Source organism: Amphiprion ocellaris, chromosome 16 (assembly GCF_022539595.1).
Source record: "Amphiprion ocellaris isolate individual 3 ecotype Okinawa chromosome 16, ASM2253959v1, whole genome shotgun sequence".
In the NCBI taxonomy this organism is placed as follows: domain Eukaryota; kingdom Metazoa; phylum Chordata; class Actinopteri; family Pomacentridae; genus Amphiprion; species Amphiprion ocellaris.
In genome coordinates this window covers 9,679,706-9,697,034 of record NC_072781.1, presented here as the reverse complement: position 1 = coordinate 9,697,034, position 17,329 = coordinate 9,679,706, and the positions used below count along the sequence as shown (strand labels likewise).

At 39.5% G+C, this 17,329-nt stretch overlaps 1 protein-coding gene and 1 long non-coding RNA gene across 3 annotated transcripts; one reads left to right on the top strand and one right to left on the bottom strand.

The window, feature by feature from the left end:
- Nucleotides 1-5,213: 5,213 nt before the first annotated feature.
- Nucleotides 5,214-13,632, bottom strand: LOC118470858 (uncharacterized). The gene is made up of 3 exons (XR_004848030.2): nt 13,128-13,632; nt 6,572-6,674; nt 5,214-6,042 (listed from the first exon to the last, which is right to left on the bottom strand). It is a non-coding gene; the product is annotated as an uncharacterized LOC118470858 (long non-coding RNA).
- cuedc2 (CUE domain containing 2) lies at nt 12,450-17,236 on the top strand. Of its 2 annotated transcripts, none has more exons than XM_023278252.3 (9): nt 12,450-12,586; nt 13,354-13,436; nt 13,527-13,670; nt 13,778-13,839; nt 14,517-14,650; nt 14,733-14,900; nt 14,984-15,048; nt 15,130-15,190; nt 15,288-17,236. In XM_023278252.3, the coding sequence occupies exons 2-9, from the start codon at nt 13,363-13,365 to the stop codon at nt 15,432-15,434; spliced, it is 855 nt and encodes a 284-aa protein (XP_023134020.1). In that variant the 5' UTR covers nt 12,450-12,586; nt 13,354-13,362; the 3' UTR covers nt 15,435-17,236. The 2 variants fall into 2 exon arrangements, with proteins under 2 accessions (XP_023134020.1, XP_023134021.1); XM_023278253.3 differs by having other exon boundaries at nt 12,463-12,586; nt 13,266-13,436.
- Nucleotides 17,237-17,329: the final 93 nt, after the last annotated feature.

The following is a 17,329-nucleotide window of genomic DNA, read 5'->3' as shown; positions in this document are numbered from 1 at the left end:
AGATTCTGCTCACCCTAAGGAAAGCATGGCCTCAACTGGCCAAACGTGAGCAGTACAACTCGCAGCACCTCCCAGCGTTCTCTGTTTTTGTACAGACACTGACCAGATAGTACAAAGCCGTACAAAATATACAGTGTAATAAAAATACAAATAATAAATTTTTTTTTCAATAAATTTTTTGCGCTGATTTTGAAGAACAGAACAAATTGCATATCGGTGTGGCAAACGAATTTGCCCGGTGAAGGAGCATGTGAAGGTGGAAAAGACATGAATAAATGTGCTGTCGTATATCTGACATGATGAAATCCCTCAACACACAAACACACATACGCATGCATTCGCTCACTTACACAAACACTGGTGTTAGGATAGCGTTGTGTGTGACATGAGGGGATCGGTGTCACTGTGTCACAGATGATCCCTGGTGTACTGTGTGACAGCAGACACCCTCAGGGCCCTCCTTTACTGCTGAGGATACAACAGTCCATACGGCATCTGTCGTACCCACTGAAAAACAAGTGAGTGAGTGTGTGTGTGTGTGTGTGTGTGTGTGTGTGTGTGTGTGTATGAGGGGTGGAGGGGGGGTCTGTATTTTACATGAATGTTTCTCAGGGCACACTGGTGTTTCTGCATGTGTGCGCATGTGTGTTCATTTCTGATTCTGCTTGATGTGTATTTACTTCGTGCGATGCTAAAATTCGCTACAACGTTTCTTTGCTATAGAATCCACCTCCTGCACCCGCCAGTGTTGTTCCTGCTCATCCCAACCTTCCAGCTACCTGCCAGTGTGGCTACCCACCAGATTAGCCCCCATCCTCCGGAGTTCCTTCTGTGTTTACTTGGCCCATCTTTAACGACAGGTCACTGTGGTTGCAGCCACTAATGACCTTGGTCTAGCACTCCTGCCACAGTAGGATTGCTCCATAAATGGTCAGTAAAGACTGAATGTCTGAGGGTTAACAGCCCCCACTGTCACAAACAAAGGTAAATAATAGTGACTTGGTTGTGATTGTGGTAGGGCTTCTGTTCCTTCTGCTGCAACTCTTTCCTCAGGTTCTTTTTAGAGAGAGCGAGGCTTTATTGCCTGAATTAGAAAGATAGTAAACCGGTGTTCATTTGCTTTGTCTATAGGATATAGTGAGAATATGTGTTGTTCATTGTTTTGTTTTGTTTTGTTTTGCAAAACAAATATAGTAATATATTATAATATATAATAAGTAATATATAATAGATAGATAGATAGATAGATAGATAGATAGATAGCAACCCTGTGCCAAAGACAACAACCATGGGGAAAAATTTTGGTATCAAAATCAACATTACAAATAAAAGATTATATTCAACATTACAAACAGAACTTTGTGCAAAAATTCTATGATAAAATGCATCTTAAAAGCGTAACTGCAGCTACTCTGTTCAGATGGGACACAGAAGAACTGCACAAACACTGATCAAACCGTCAAAAATTAATACTGTTTAAGTACGTATCCCACACTTTGTGATTTCATTGACACCCCAGATTCTTCCTGTACAGCTTCACAGAGCAACTAGCACGGCAGTAAATGCTAGTCTTGTTAAAAAAAAACTAATGTGATTTCTTCTATTCTTTTCTATTTCGATGTTATAGTAAGGCCTTGGTATATGTTGTAATTTAAAGGGTATATACTAATATAAACAAATAATAAAGTACATGATGACGTTCATGTATTAAATCAGCAACATTTTTAAGTTTTCAAACTCAATAAGCAATGTCCAAAAAGGCAAAGCACTTATTTGTTTAACTGCTGTGTCTTTATCAGGGCAGCTGAGGAAAGTGCTGATCCAACACTTCTACAGCTGCCGTGAAGAGAAACCTCTTGAAAAGGCACCAAGTAGCTCGGTCCATTCCCTGGGCAGACACAGACAGACTGCCGCAGATTAACTGGTTTTCTTAATGTCTCCTCCTTGGCAAAGTTTCTTTCAGAGGGTTGAGAGGCAAACAGGCCTCAGTGAAAGACTCACTCCCCATTAGTGGAGGTAAATGGCTCTTCTGTGAGCAACCGGTTAAAGCAGGGTGGGATAAAGGACCTCTCCACACACTTCTTCAACCAGATTAGAGAGGTGACTCTTGTCTCAAGGATGTCAAATGTTTATATGTGCATGGGGAGCGCTCTACCGTAGGAATCACAGCAGTGTCACAATTACGTTTATCACCAGGAATTCACGAGGCTCTTGTTGTCAGCAGTGGAGCAGCTCATGATGATGCATTCGAAACTCTACTCTTACAGCAAAGCAGTTGTGTTTTTAGTGTAAGTTACACCTTGAACCCTACTATAACAATTGCTTTAGTATCAAATATTAGAATAAATCAGCTTGATGTCATGCAGCACTGAAAACAACAATTCTGCCATTCAAGGGAATAAAACATAGAAAATAAAGACAGAGAGGTTGACAGTTTGACGATAGTTTGACTTGTTTTTTTTTTTTAAATCACTTACAGTTTGGTTTGAGATGCCAAACTATTACAATGCATTTTTTTTCTACACCACTACTTTTAACTCCAACTCTGCCTCACTTCTTGAAGGTGGAGGAGGAGGGGTGGACTGCACCTAATCGCAGGTTCATTGCTTCCTTGCCAGCTACCAGCCCCTGATTGCATTTCAGCCGAGAAGTAAATACTACATGCTCAGTTACCAGGTGAAATCAAGCAGGCAGATGTGTCTGCAGCCTCAGTAGATACTCGCTGGACCCTGCCTCTGTCTACCTGTGCCACAGAGTTTCTCGCCAAGTCAGCTGCTGCTGATCCATGTTGCTGAGTAGGTACTGGTGTGTATATATGTGAGTGTCTGTGAGAGAGAGGAAACTAGGGAAAAGGTATAGGAATAATTTAGCTGACTTAGCCTGATTTTAAGAAATAAACATGGAATACAGGGTTTAAATTTGTAAGATTTGAGAGGCCATGTTTTAGGCGATTACATGCAATCATACAGAAATGTGACTAAATTTCAAAAAAACAACTCCAAGTAATACAAATAGTTTTAGATTTCCACCTACATCTGGCCTGTTTGTTATGAAGAGAGTAGCAGAGGTATGTTTGCCAGAGAAGGGGTGAGAATACAATAGCCCTCCTTCCAAGGGTCTGTAACTATAGACTCTAATAAAGTCACTGCCTGCAAATAAAGAACCACTGCTCAGCTCGTGTTACAACAACAAGGACGGCATTATACAACTCGGCTCTGTTTTGAAGCACACCACCAAATGTTAAAGAGCACGGTATCAAATATTGATGGTCCAGTAATGCCCTATTTTATTCTATTTGTAGAACAGCTGATAATGACTTTATATTATTGATGCGACTGTCTACTGATGAATAGTTCGATGTAATATTGTATAAGGTTCCTTCCTTTGGGGATAGTGTGCTTTTGTGTGTCCTAGAAGATGGCTGGCTGATGTTAGTGTATGAACTTTGATACGCCTATGCTTTCTGATCTGAACATTTGCAGACTTATATTGATTTCAGAAAAAAATAAACGCATTTCCATCCAATCACACATTATAAATAAGTTATGTATTTGACATTTGACTTGCTGGTTTATTCATCTTTTTCTAACAAGTTGTTTGGAAATTGTGAAGATGTTGATCACTGCACTGCCCAATTAAGTAGCATTAAGTGTCAAAATCTTAAATAAACTTAAACTTAAATCATTAAAATTGCAGAAAAGTGCAGCGTGGTGTTTGTTTTTTTCAGCACGACATTGTTACAAATTAAATTGAATTAATATAAAATTAAATGAAAATGCAAACAGACTTGTTAAAGGTAAAATATTCAGATGTGACAGAGTTGAGATTGACCAAATATTCCTCTAAAATGATAACTTCCGTTCATAAACTCTCGTCTTTACTGTGTCAGCAGTTGCCTACCAGTCAAAGTTTGAAGGAGCCACTCTGCAAATTTCAGGCCTCCCCGCTGCTAAAGGTTGTGACCCAGCTTTTTATTTTTCCCGGGGCTGTTGGGTTAATGAAGTAACAACAAACTGGGCCTGCGGCTAATTTGGAGTGGCACTTCCTGGCCCCTCCTGTCTCCACGAAGACGTATTTCATTTTCTCTTATCTCTGCCTCGGTCATGTGGCTTTCCGCATGGACGCCCTTGTCTCCCCCAGTTGCACGAATAATGGAAACTTCGTTAATGTCATTAATCTGCAGACCAGGACATGAACCAAACACGTTTAACCTTTCTGGGTCTGCCTCTGCCACGAAGCTGTAGTGACTCGGAGTGGTGGGACAGTTACTGCTCAGTGTGACATGTAACGATTCTCTTGTCCACCTCAATTTTCAGCATCTTATTTAGCCACACGACAAAAACGCGAGAGTCATATACAACATTGCAAGGCCTCATATCAAATAAGCTTGCTAAAATGCTTTTTTTTTTTAATGTAGAGTATTCCACAAGGTCCCCTGACACGGAAGTTTCAGTGGGAAAATGATCCCTGCATCTCTGAGTTTACACTGAACATCTTTTCTAATCACTTGAGTGAACGGGTGTTTATAGATGACAGCATTCTCACTTCCACCATGCACATTTAAACAATGGTAATGTCAAAAGACTGCCTAATGACTAATCAGGTGGCCGTGATTCATGCCTCGTTCGAAGCTCTTATTCACACATTCCACCAGCGCCATGAATGGACACTCAGCCCCACATGTCATATACTTTCATTCATAAGAAGAAAACAGGAGAGGGGGAGTGAGGTTGGGAGAAAAAAAAAGAGAAATCTCTCTGGTAGGATGGGTAACCCAGGGGACATTTTCTTTTGTGTGGCGCTCAGCTTATGGGGCCAAATGCCAGCAGGCTTACCTCGGCACTGTCTGTCTGTGTGTGTCCCCTTTTCCTTTGCACACAGTAATTAGGAGGATCTTAATGGAGAGGGGGTTTATTAGTGTCTGAGGAAGGCTTTAAACGTCACTTTAATTAAGGGGGATTCGACAGACAGCTTGTGTGGCGATGTCACCCGTTTTATAAAATCCTTGTTTGGGCACAACAGGAAAATAGAAGTGGGTCTTGAAAAGGAAAGGGGGGAAATGGCTTTCCAGAGGAAGATCGTCTAGACCTGCGGTCAGAAGCAGAATAGATAGTCTGACCCTGGCTGAGCATTAAGATGACGATCATTATCTGCCGAGAAATTCCACATGTGTGCATGCAGAGCGCGAACACACTCCCTCAGGAGGGAAAAAAAAATATCAGACAAACAAACCCGCCTGCACCTCTGAAACTGTTTCACTCAAAAGATAACCTCACTGCTAAAATTTTGGGGGGGATTAATTTATTCTCAGCATATCCTATGGCCATTCATGCAGGATATAAAATCCTAGATTATTTCCTGCTTGGTTAACCCGCATCCGGCCAGTCCCTCTCACAAAGCCATTCTAATGTTGCCATTAGTTATGCTCCTCTGGTGGCCAAAAGATTGATCCCGGCGACTTGGAAACCAATAAATGTGTACATGAATGGCAGAGAGAGATAACACATTTCCCACAGATAGTAGGGGACCGATCGGTACAGAAACATGATTGGAAAAAGATGATTAATGATATAGTATGTGAAAATAGCACAATAACAAGAAAATTCAATTCAGAATTAAATACAATCACCTTGTTCTTTTTTCTTTTTTATGATGCTATGTTTAATTCATTATTTGCATTTTCAGATGTTGTCTGAACTCAAAAAACTGCAAGAATTACTATATTTCTCTAGTTGTTTGACAAAAACTATTCATTTAATATGTTTTTGTGTTAATTAGTATTAATTAAGTTTTTATTTTAGATTTCATTTGATGGGGAAAAGTCAGAAGGAAGCTTTTCAGTCAACAAAACAAAAAGGAAACTAGCATCCCAACAACCAGAAGACAACATGTACTCACTCATAAAAGCTAGTGTTGTCTCAGACATCATGAGGCTATAAAAGTAGAGTCTTCCACAATAACTGCAGCTGCTGGGAGCCTACAGAGGGGATCTGATAATGGGCCTGAGGGGAAACGACAATGTGTTCAGGGACCAGGGATTGTCTGGAAGACAGATAAGAAGACACAGGAACAGGTTATCAGCTAGTTTATGAGGTGTCACTCTGCTCAAACATTCACCTGTTCCACCGGAAAATCACACGATCAAAAACAGGCGTCCCATTAATTCACACATTGGATCTTGCTGTAATGACTCATTTAAATGGAGGCATGTTTTGCACATTTTACATAATGTTAAGATTGTTTTATGCAGGATTTGCCTTATTTTGTAACATGGCAGAGAAGCTTTTTTAAAAACTTTATATGTATGTAGGAGGGAATTTTAACTGAAAACAGCACCTATCCTAAAGGTTAGATTAACAACAACATTTGCACTGTAAACCTGTTACATTCTGGTCAGTGTTCTGTGAAACAAGCATGAAAGTTTTAGTTAACTTGTCTAGTTGCAATTCCCGTAATTTAATATAAAGAAAGGAATTATTTTGGAGGGAATTATTTTGTGTTTTGAGTGAGCGATGCTGTCAAAGAGTGAAAAAACCATAATGAAGGAGCAGTTTGAGTGATGGTAGCTGACCTGCCGAGTACAGGGAGGTGATGTGCCTTGTGGCGCTACTGGACAGGTGCTCTCAAAACACTTCCTAGTGGAAAACCATGGCGTCACCGCACCCTGGGCCATCCTGAAAGAAAGTCAGAACACAAACCTTTAGTTGACTGTACATTTCAAGCACCAAAACAGGAACTTTTTCTGCTTATCATTTCCTATTAACCCCATTGTACCTGTTTGCAACATTTAGTTTAAGCTATTTTGCAAAACATTACTGACTGCTTCATTCTTTAAATGATACAAACAGGACTGAATTATTTTTCACGCAAAGAGGAATTACTTGTGTCACAATAAAATCGTTCGAAACAATATGAGACAATGCCAATTTCTCTTCTCATCTGACTTCCGCCATTCATGATAACAATCACAACATTATGAATAATTGAAGAGTATTTTTTGCTATCATCTTTTAGCAGCCAGTCGATAACGACAACGCACAGGGAATGTATGCTTACTGAAATGGTTAATTGCAAAATGTTGCTAAAAACTTTACTTTGTCATATCACTCACAGTGCAATAGAGTTCACATTAAATAACTTGGTTGCATGCCTCAGTGTGCAGACCACGACGTTGGTAAAACGGAGAGAAAATTTCCTCTCCATAAAAAAACATAAACACAACCTCCTGGAGGTAGCTCAACTGCATGGGTACATTCTCCAGATTTTTTAGCATTATTCTTTCACCCACATAAATGATCAAAACAAATGACAATCTCTGTGCAAAGAAGAGACGGAGCCCACAAAAGGGAGTCTGACAGCCATTTCCACAACAGATGTTTTTACAGAGGGGTGTCTTCTCTCCGCTGAGCAGTCTCACACATGAGAGACCCCCAAAAGCTTCAGAGAAATGTCCAGAAAACCAACATGTAAATTTGTAACTGCCATGTCGCAGACTGGCGGGCCCACGCCAATTTTATTTCCTTTGGAAAAAAAAAAAAAAGGCATGTCCAAATATACATATCAGCATGGATGATTTAAAAAAGGTGAAGAGATAGAATTCGAACTTCAATATCAGAAAAAGACAACAGACAACATCGTTATGTGTTATCATGAAAAGATAAGTCCCTATTGATCCGGGTTGTGGGCAAAGGCTGCACTATTGACAGGAAGACAGAATATGTCGGAGGGGCGATATTTCATACATTTGGCCTGTTCACTCCATCACTGTGAGAGGGTGTTTTTTCTGGGCTGTATATAATAACACGTGTGCTCTTTATTTCCCTCAGATCAATGGTAATGCGAGGGAGGCCACGCAAGATGGATGCCATGGGCAGGTTAACCTATCGACTGCTCAACAGAGACACACAGACCAAGACAAGGGAGACCGATCCATTTACTGAGATGAACCCAAGCTAGTTGTGTTTTGAATCGCTCTGCTTATTGCACCCATCTGTTGTAGCTCGACAAAACTCCTGCAAAACTGTAACACAAACACTGCATTCAACATCTCCTGTTATTTACCTTCATAGGTTTATCTACTGTTTGTACATCTCCGAGGAGCTGTCCGTTTCTGTCTATTAAATATATGATTTTTCAGATTGATTTGGAGACGACAGTAAACGTCGTCTACACTTTCTGTCTAATGCTGCACTCTTGTGAATCTTAAAGCTGGTTGGGGAATTTGAAGGGGATGAAAAAAGTGCCAGTGGGCTGCCTGGTGACCATATCCTGGAGACAGGATAGGAGGCAGACGGGAGGGCAGGCTAGCCCACACAGGTGGCCCGGATCTGGACCAGGTCAGCCTCGCCCTCGGACAACAAGCCAGCTAATCTCACTCTCAGGCTCCAAGTTCTTGTAGTCACTTACCGAAAGCTTTTCATAAAGAAAAAAAAAAGTGTAAAGGTAAAATTTAATTAAAAACACATGCCAACTTTGGTCTCACTAATGTTGTTAATATTGTGTTTTGTAAAAATCTATACACTTTCACTTCAAATTATATGATCTTTAAAACCAAGCAAAGGAAGGTGAAATTATTAGTAAGTCTTAGATTTGATTAAAGATTGTGAGGGAGGCCTTATATTGTAAAAGTTTCGATTAATTAAAGTGCACTGTGCTTGAATTCACTCTGTAAATGCACCTTTTGTAATGCTTTGGAACAGCTATATTGAGTGTTTCCGTTTTTTTGAACAAATTCTCTGTCCAATGAATGTGCTGATCCCATCTCTGCTGCACAGGTGATTCAACTGAAAATATCAAATAATTCTGTTCCTTTCTATTGTGGATGCAATGCTACGCGTTCACTGAGAAAATACAATAAAATCTAAATACGAAGTCACTCTGGCTGAACTGCAAATCGAACGTTAATAGAAGAATACGGTTCCAACAGACAGCTCCGAGCATTATTGTCTAAAGTTGGGTAAAGGGTAATTAATTTGGCAGTAAATCATTCAGTGTTTTGGTGAGCCTGATGAGAACTGTAAAATTATTTTTTTTTCTCTCTCTCTCAGACATCGCCTCAGCCAACCCCCAGTCCCTATTGTCTGAGTGAAAATGGAAATCTGTGCCACCAGTACAATATCCACATTATGTGCCCTGCCTCGACATTGTTGCATGACATGCTTGATTGTACTCTGGCATATAAGAACAGAAATATATAAACATACCATTAGCACATATTAAGGTTTGTCTCCCACTTACATTAATGAATAACGAGTGAGGTTTTTTAATGATTTCTTTCATGTTTGAATAAAATGCCTCTTAGACATTTGTAAAAATGTGTTTTCTTGTGTTTAAAAGCAAAAGAAATGCATTAATTTCCAAGCTAGTTTCCTTTATAGACATGACATTCAGACAAACTAAAGCAAACTTGGATTAAATACATTATATAAAAGTATGCATTTACTTTTTACTTCTTTCTGCCACATACATGCAAAAAAAAAACAGTCACAAGAACATGGCTTTACTAAACCCCCTCTATTTAAGACTTAACCTTCTCATGTCTCTCTCACATCTTTGGTTCGAAGCTAAAATAAAAGTGCAATAAAGTTCTTGGGATTAATGACAATATAACATATTTGTACACATTAATTTTGATCTATTGTGATGCTTTTGTGTGTTTTACTGTTTAAAGTTTGTTCCTTGTGATGCTTTTTGAGAAGAAGCGCAACAATATAAGAAAAAAAAATATTACAAGTCAGCATTACGTGGTTTTGTCTCTAAAGTCTGATTTCACTCAGTTGTTATATTCTAGCTCATTTTAGTCAAATGAAGACAGGAACTGGCCTGTGTGCAATATCTTATTATGTTCATATTACTGGTGCAGCACTGACTGAAGTTGGTCCAGTACAACCAGTGCATGCAGGTCTCCCACTCACACAAAAGCACTGACTCATAAAGCAATTGCTTCGCCACTGTCTGCACTAAGAAAGGGAAGTCTTTGCTCATAAATCCAAATCGGACAAACTGACCAAACATAAGTTACTAGAGCAATCTGAGTTATTGCTCCCAGACAGAACAAAGTAAAAGTGAGATATAACCATCTTCCATCACAACACAAGCTACACCAAACAACAAACACAAAGATGTTGCTTCTATGCTCTTGTGTGTTTTACGATTAAGGTGAACTAGAGAATTAATAGGTGGATTTTTGGAGCATCCAAACATCCCAGAATGTTGTAGGTGTGATAAATGATATATTTTAAATCGCTTTTGTTGCCTTTTTTTCTTTCTTTCTTAAGCGCATGCCATCTCTTCGAAAAGTGCATGAATTCCTGCTGTCACTAATGACTCAATGCTGCCACCCAGTGTTCACACATCTTTGGCTTCAAAAAGAAGAGAAAAAAGGAGAGCTTTAGTAGGTCTGTCAGCATGAGTTAATTTTAACCACTGAACTCTGAATTGGAGAAGATGAAAAACATGATTATATACAGGACCCCGGGTGGTTTTGTGATCATTTCGCTTTATAGCTAAATGTGACACTGCAGTTAGGCTTTTTTTTTTATTTTGCATAAACAAGCATAACCAAAGGCTGCCTGAAGTGTCGGCCTGTGCAACTGTAATAAAAGTGCGAAGATAATATTGCAATATATTGATGCTCTGCGCTGTGTGCAGGCGCATTGGTATGTGTTGTACGGCTTTGCAGGCTGTTCTCAGTGTCAGCTGTGAACACACGTGGAGAAAACCAAGATGCTGTCCTTCACTGTAGATTTTACATGCTCTCCCGATACCTCAGCCCCACCTGTCTAGCCATGAGCTCAGAGTTGAAACAGAGTTCAGCCAAGTTGAGAATTGTTCTTGCTTGTTTTATCAGCAGCCGTGTACCATATTTCCCCATGAAATACTACAGCCGGCAAGAGATACTGCCAAGGGAGCAAGGAAACAATTGAATGGGCATTAATGATTTACAGCTACATATCTGCTATAATACCAACACAGGCGGAGGTAACTGAGAGCAGGATCTGATGACATCATTGATGTTGCCTCAGATAACACCTTGATCATCAACTATGTATGGATCTGGCAAAAGATATAAGATAATGTCCAAGTGAGAGTAGACAGTTTACCAACCTAGCGTAGGTTGGACCAGAGATCTGACACTGGGCCAGGAACTAAAGGTGGGTCACAGAAAGCTTCAAATTAATCAAGGTGACAAAACGTGGTACTTTTATAATTGATTGTAACAGCCTAGGTTTACAGCGGAACGGGAAATGTGAACTCCCAGAAAGACAGAAAAAGATGGATGACAGCTGGAATATAGGAAAAAGATTTCAACGCAAAAGGCTACTATGACCTTGAACTGTTGCTGAAAACTACATAATATAGTCACCTATATTTGCACACAAATATGTCTTCTCCTTTTTGTTCTAAGCAGCATCGGATAGTAAAGCTATAAACACTAGGGAAAAAAAAATCACAATTATTTTGACAGATATTGCGCGTAATCAATGGTGCCAGAGACCATCAAAGATGCCACTGACTACCAAAGATGCCACTTGAGTGCCACAGACTACCAGTGAATTGTCACACACTACTACTGAGGCTGCCAGTGCCACAAGGAGGCTCTGGGCCTCTCTCCTAGATTTGCTCTTCTCCACAAATTTGCAGCTCCAAAGGATTTGATACTGGAATTGGCTATTTTGCGATTTGCAATAATACAAATCCTCACAGGAAGAAGCCAATCTGGGGCATTTTTGGTGAGAAAATAACTTAAATCATAGCTGATCAGTTCATCAATTAGTCAACTAAAAGTTTCAGCTTCAGTGTTGAATCTCTGTCTTAAACAGATGAGGGTGGATTTCTATGTGATTGTGGTTTTACATGTGACCATTTAAAAATGTAGCAGCCACGGTAGACTAAGACTTTTCTTAAGTAATTTGTCAGAATGTTTTAATTGACAGACTCTGGCAAAACAGTGTTCTCCTATCATGCGCCATGGTCAAGGAATAATCTTCAGAAGAAAAAAAAACTTAAACTAGAAACATTCATATCCATTAATGAGTTTAAGAATATCATTTTTAAAAATACAGTGATGGAGGAATGTCAGTATTTTTCTTAAGAGGTCCCTGTCCTTGAACAGCTGTCAATCTGTTTTGTTATTTTATTGTTCATTGTTTATTTGTGTATCATGTATCTGTTTTATAGAACTTCTAAATTTTGTATGGCTGCTACCTTGGTCAGGTCTCTCTTGTAAAAGAAATCTCTAATCTCAATGGGACTTCTTGGCTAAATTAAAGATAAATAGCTTCATTAATTAAACGAGAGACCTGTTGTTCTTGCAAAACAATAAATAATAAGAAAAGGAGGAAGAGGGGGAGAAGAAACAGTTCAATTCGGCTGTACAATAACGCCAAAAAGTTTTAGCACAGATTCATAAAACAGCAGCTTCTTCTAACCAGGCTGTTTACATTGGAGGGAAATGACGTGTAATGTTTTGAATCGTGCGGGCTAACAAGCATCACGGATCCTGTACAACCACTGCACTGACCAGCCTCCCCCTGACACATTTGGGGAAAACCTTGAGCTTCATGTCTCCATAATTTCTGTCGCAGTGAGTTTTACTGCATTAAAAGTCGTGCCGTTGCAAATAACGAGCTCGGTTCGGTTTGAAACGTTAGCTCGCTTGTAGTTGTTAGCTAGCACTTAGCTAGCGCCAGTTGTGCTACGTCCTGCTGCTGTTTCTCCTGCAGGATATTTAGACAAAGGTTATCCTTGTTGGTGAAAGAACAATGACAGCGTTGAGAAAATATGATATATATGCGTGTGTGAAACAAGCTGGATAATTGCACACGGTACTGTATAGCTTATGGTAGCTTAGCCGTGATGCTACTAATTCACCGTTAGCTCGTAACTAGTGTCCGTGCAGCTGCAGTGCTAACGCTAGGCAGCAAAGCTAACATAAGAAATGTCGTTTTTCTGCAGCACATGAATGTATTTGACCGCATTGATCACATAAATATATTAGGGTGCTTTGATATTGCTTAGTGAAGACGTTGAGCAGTTTCCTCAAGTTATCAGCGAACTTGACATCATTGTTAAAGTGAATTCAGCTGTAAAGTTAATGTAGGAAATGTGTACAAGTCAATGCTTACCAGAATGCTAAGATGCTGCTTTCACAACCAAGCTTTCATAACACATCGTTTTGTAACGTTGCCATTTAAGTCAGAGCTGAGAGTGTGCCATACTTGGTGCATGGGCGACAACTGTTGGGTTTGGTTTGGTTATTTAAGGGTCGAGGCTGCTGCTGCTGCTCACTGTGGTTGCCGTCTCTATCTGCTGAACTCCAGCTCTGTGCGTGTTTCCTCTGCTGCAAAACAGGACAAAGCCATGGACCTCCACAAAATCATCCACAGTGCGCTGCATGAGTTCATTCAGACTTACATCCCTGACGCAGATCTCAGGTAAGCAGATGTTTCATCCTTTCAAAATAAAATTTCAAAAGTCACGTCACGTCAGTTTTGGAGTCAACTTCTTTTTACCGTTCATTGCAGCACACTGGATGATGTTCTTCTGTCTTACATCACTGGAGTCCTGGAGGATCTTGGCTCCCAGCAGAGTGTTGAGGAGAACTTTGATGTGGAGGTCTTTGCAGAGATGCTAGAAGCTTACATACCTGGCTTTGCCGAGATTGACAGGTAAACAGAAGGTCACGCCTTCTCTGTTCTGATTGGGAATAAGCAAGATCAGGAAACTGCAGTAGTCTGCCAGTTATTGTTAATACAGGTGTGTTTTTGTTTTACAGTGTCAAAATCTGTGAGATGATGTTCAGTCTGGCTTCGAAGCTAGCCACTGCTCGGACCTCAGGTAGGTCATTTATTAATTCTTATGTTGACAGTAGTGGCAGTGTTCGGCCTACTACACATGTTTGTGAGTTTCTTTTTTTTTATCGCAGGATTTTTACTCCTTTACTGTCAAAAGAATCTCTGTGCACATGTGAATGCAAAAACACAACTGAAGTACTGTCAAGACTATGCTAAAAAAACAGGTGGTGACATAAGCAGAGTATGAAAACTATGACAGTAGAAGCCTGAAAAATAATTATTACCTGTTCTGGGGCACTGCCAACAATGACGCCTCAAGGAAGGGAGGAATATATGTGAACATACAGTTCCTCTAAAGTTAACATCAGCAATATTTTGGTCACATTCAACACTGAGCAAAATGACCTCACATAAACGAAGGAGGTAATAGGACATGCTTTGACATCACAAGCAAAAAACTTTTCTGTCTGGACACATCAACATTTTCAACAGAATTCTCTGAATATGTTCACTCTGGAAGGGGGTATTGTAAAGCTCCCAAGTGTTCGCATGTGAACAGAAGGCCAAAATGTATGGAAAAAGCTGCATTTTAAATAATACCTGTGTGGTATCCTCAATTTCATAGTGTTGCCGAATTGTTGCACTCATTTTAGATTGAGATCATCAGCTTAACATTTACACTACAATGTGCTGATGTTAATTTGTTCGTTACTTTTTTAGCTGATGAAGAAAATAGTGTGCCTAAGGCAAGGACAGACGAGGTCTCATTGAAACTCACCACCCTGCCCAGTGAGCCACCACCAGGAAGAGAAACACAGTGCCTTAAAACACAGACAGAGGGCGCCACCGCCAAGGTATCGCTTCAGCACTTCTCTGCAAATTATTTCTCCTTGTGAGTCCTGCTTTAGAAATTGTTACATCTGTGTGTATGTTCAGCCACCAGTGTCTGAGTGGGAGGCTCAGGAGCAGCACCTGCTGGAGATGTTTCCCAAGTGCAGTCTGTCTGAGGCTCGCAGCGCCCTGTCTATTGCCAAAGGAGACATGGAGGAAGCTGTGCGCCTTATCATAGAGGGTGATGTCCAGCTCAGCCCCACTCCTCTAAATGTGAGTCTCTGCTTACACACAGAAATATTGCCGCTTTGCTTCCCCTCAGCCTTCCTCATGTTCATGGTATCCTGTTGTTTCAGGTAAACCATGGGAAGAGTATTTCCTCGCTGGCAGACCAGAAACTCAAAGAGAGCATCCTTGAGAAGTGAGTAAAATCACTAGTTGTGTCATCAACAAAACTGTCTTTGCTTATTTCAGTGTTTGTGACTATGTTTCATCATATTAGGTACATGCTAGTGGACAGGGAGGAAGATAACAAAACACACCGGCCAGTCGCCCCCAAAGATGTAAGCCTCTTGCTATACTACATTTTCACATCAAATCTGTTTCATGCAGTAACACTTGTGGCTTCTGGTGTGCTTTTTTTTGTTGTTGTTGTTGCAGGCTCCAAAGAAGCTAGTTCGGTACCATAGTAACCAGGTTGTAACCACGAAGGGAGAACGATATCAGCTCGTGAAGAAAAACGAGACGGAGGACATGAAGAAGACGTATGTCAACCTCAAGCCTGCGCGAAAGTACAGATTCCATTGATGACGAGTGCAACACTGTAAGAGCAGCGAATGACAATGTTGTTTACACAGATTTTAATTTATTATGTTTATTTAGCCGGAATTTGTTAGATTTTTCCCAAACAATGGAAGACGTTTGCTAGCGTGTCAGTGGCTTATTTTGAACAACCATTATATGCCTTGGTTAAAACATTAAATTACAGTGTTTCGATTGCGTTACCGTTTACTTGAGGAGCTTTTGAAATTATGTGATATTTTGGTCAGGACATTGTAACTTGTGTTCTTGTTGGTGTAACAGCCTAACCTAACTACTTTTGGCCATCTCAGCCGGTCTGATCTTGCACTGACAGTATTGGTTTTTTTTGCATTTTAATTTTCTTATGTTTTTTTTTTTAAGGTGTATTTTCTTTAACCCAGTAGAATATAGATTCATAATTATGATATGACATTGCAAGTGGATCTATATTCAATTCTGTAAATAAGTTCTAGTGGTGCTGTAGAGTTTCTTCTGGAAATTACAAGTCTCAAATGCTTTTTTTTTTTTTAATGTACATACACCGATTAGCCAAAACATTTAAACCTCCTCAAATCTTTATGCTTATACTTTTTTCTGCTTGTAACCCATCAAATTCAAGAACTGTTCACTTGCTGCCTAATATATCCCACTCCTTGACAGGTGCCATCGCAACAAGGTGTCGCCAACGTCACCTTTTAGTGGTTTCAATGTTGTGGCTGATCGGTTATTTCAACGACACCTATTTCATTAATAGTTAGATTTTTATATCATACAGGATTACAATGCTGTGAAACATTTGTTCCAAGCCTTGTGTTTTGGAACAATTTGTTGAGCTACACAACTGGTATATAATTGCAAAATTGAAAAACATAACCTTGGCTTAAAGTCCTATTTGACAGCTTGTCTTTATGACATGCGAGTCATCAGCAGCCTAAGATTAAATATTTATCAGTAATTCAACTAAGCCCTGGCAGAATAAGATGTGCACTTATTTTTCACATCTTGAATATATATATATTTTTAGTCACCTGAAATAGAAAACACAATCATGATCAGTGAATTGTTTAATTTTATAGTACATATAATTCATTTTTCCCAAAGGTGTACCAACTTTTACAGCAATGTAATTTCAGACATAATGAAGTGGAGGACTATGGTTGCCCCTCTCAAAAAAAAAGAAATAATGTTGAGTGAAATATGCTGCTGGAGGACTTCATGTTAAAGTTCATTCCAACAGTAGTATCTTTATTTTTGATATAGATGTTTAGATTTGCAAAGTCTCCAATTATGTATTTGTGAAAGCAGAAGGTTGTGTTCTTTCAGGGTCTGTTTACATATTTACCGGAGTAGTTCTGTATCACGGCTCCTCTCATCTCATTTGTGTTCTGTGAACTTTGCTTCGCTTGTAATTGTTGGTTGTGGAACTTTTGATTATGATTGGATTCTTATTTCCTGTTAGTTGTATATTAGGATAAATGGATTGGTGAGATTTTTCCTTTACTCAGATATATTGTTGTGTTCCTCTCTGCATCCGTTAGGAGCAACTATAAGCAATTGTTTTAAACTGGTAGTATAATATTGTTTTTGCTGAGTGTAGTGTAACACATTTGAGTGTTGAAAAGATGCATTGTTACTGATAGTTGTCATTATCAGCAGCAATGTTATCTTTAATTAGTATACGATGGTGGTACAGTAGAGCATGGAGAGGATTTCTTGATGATGTTTAGTCACAACTGAGTTGTAACCCCTCGCTTTGAGAAACTGCTAACGCACAATTTATAGTAAATACTAATTTTTGTAGACTACAATTCACATTGTGTGTATTTATTTACTCTTCTTAAAGTACTCATTTGAAAGTTTCAATTAGAGTATTTTGCGTGAAAGCTTTCCAGCAATCATTC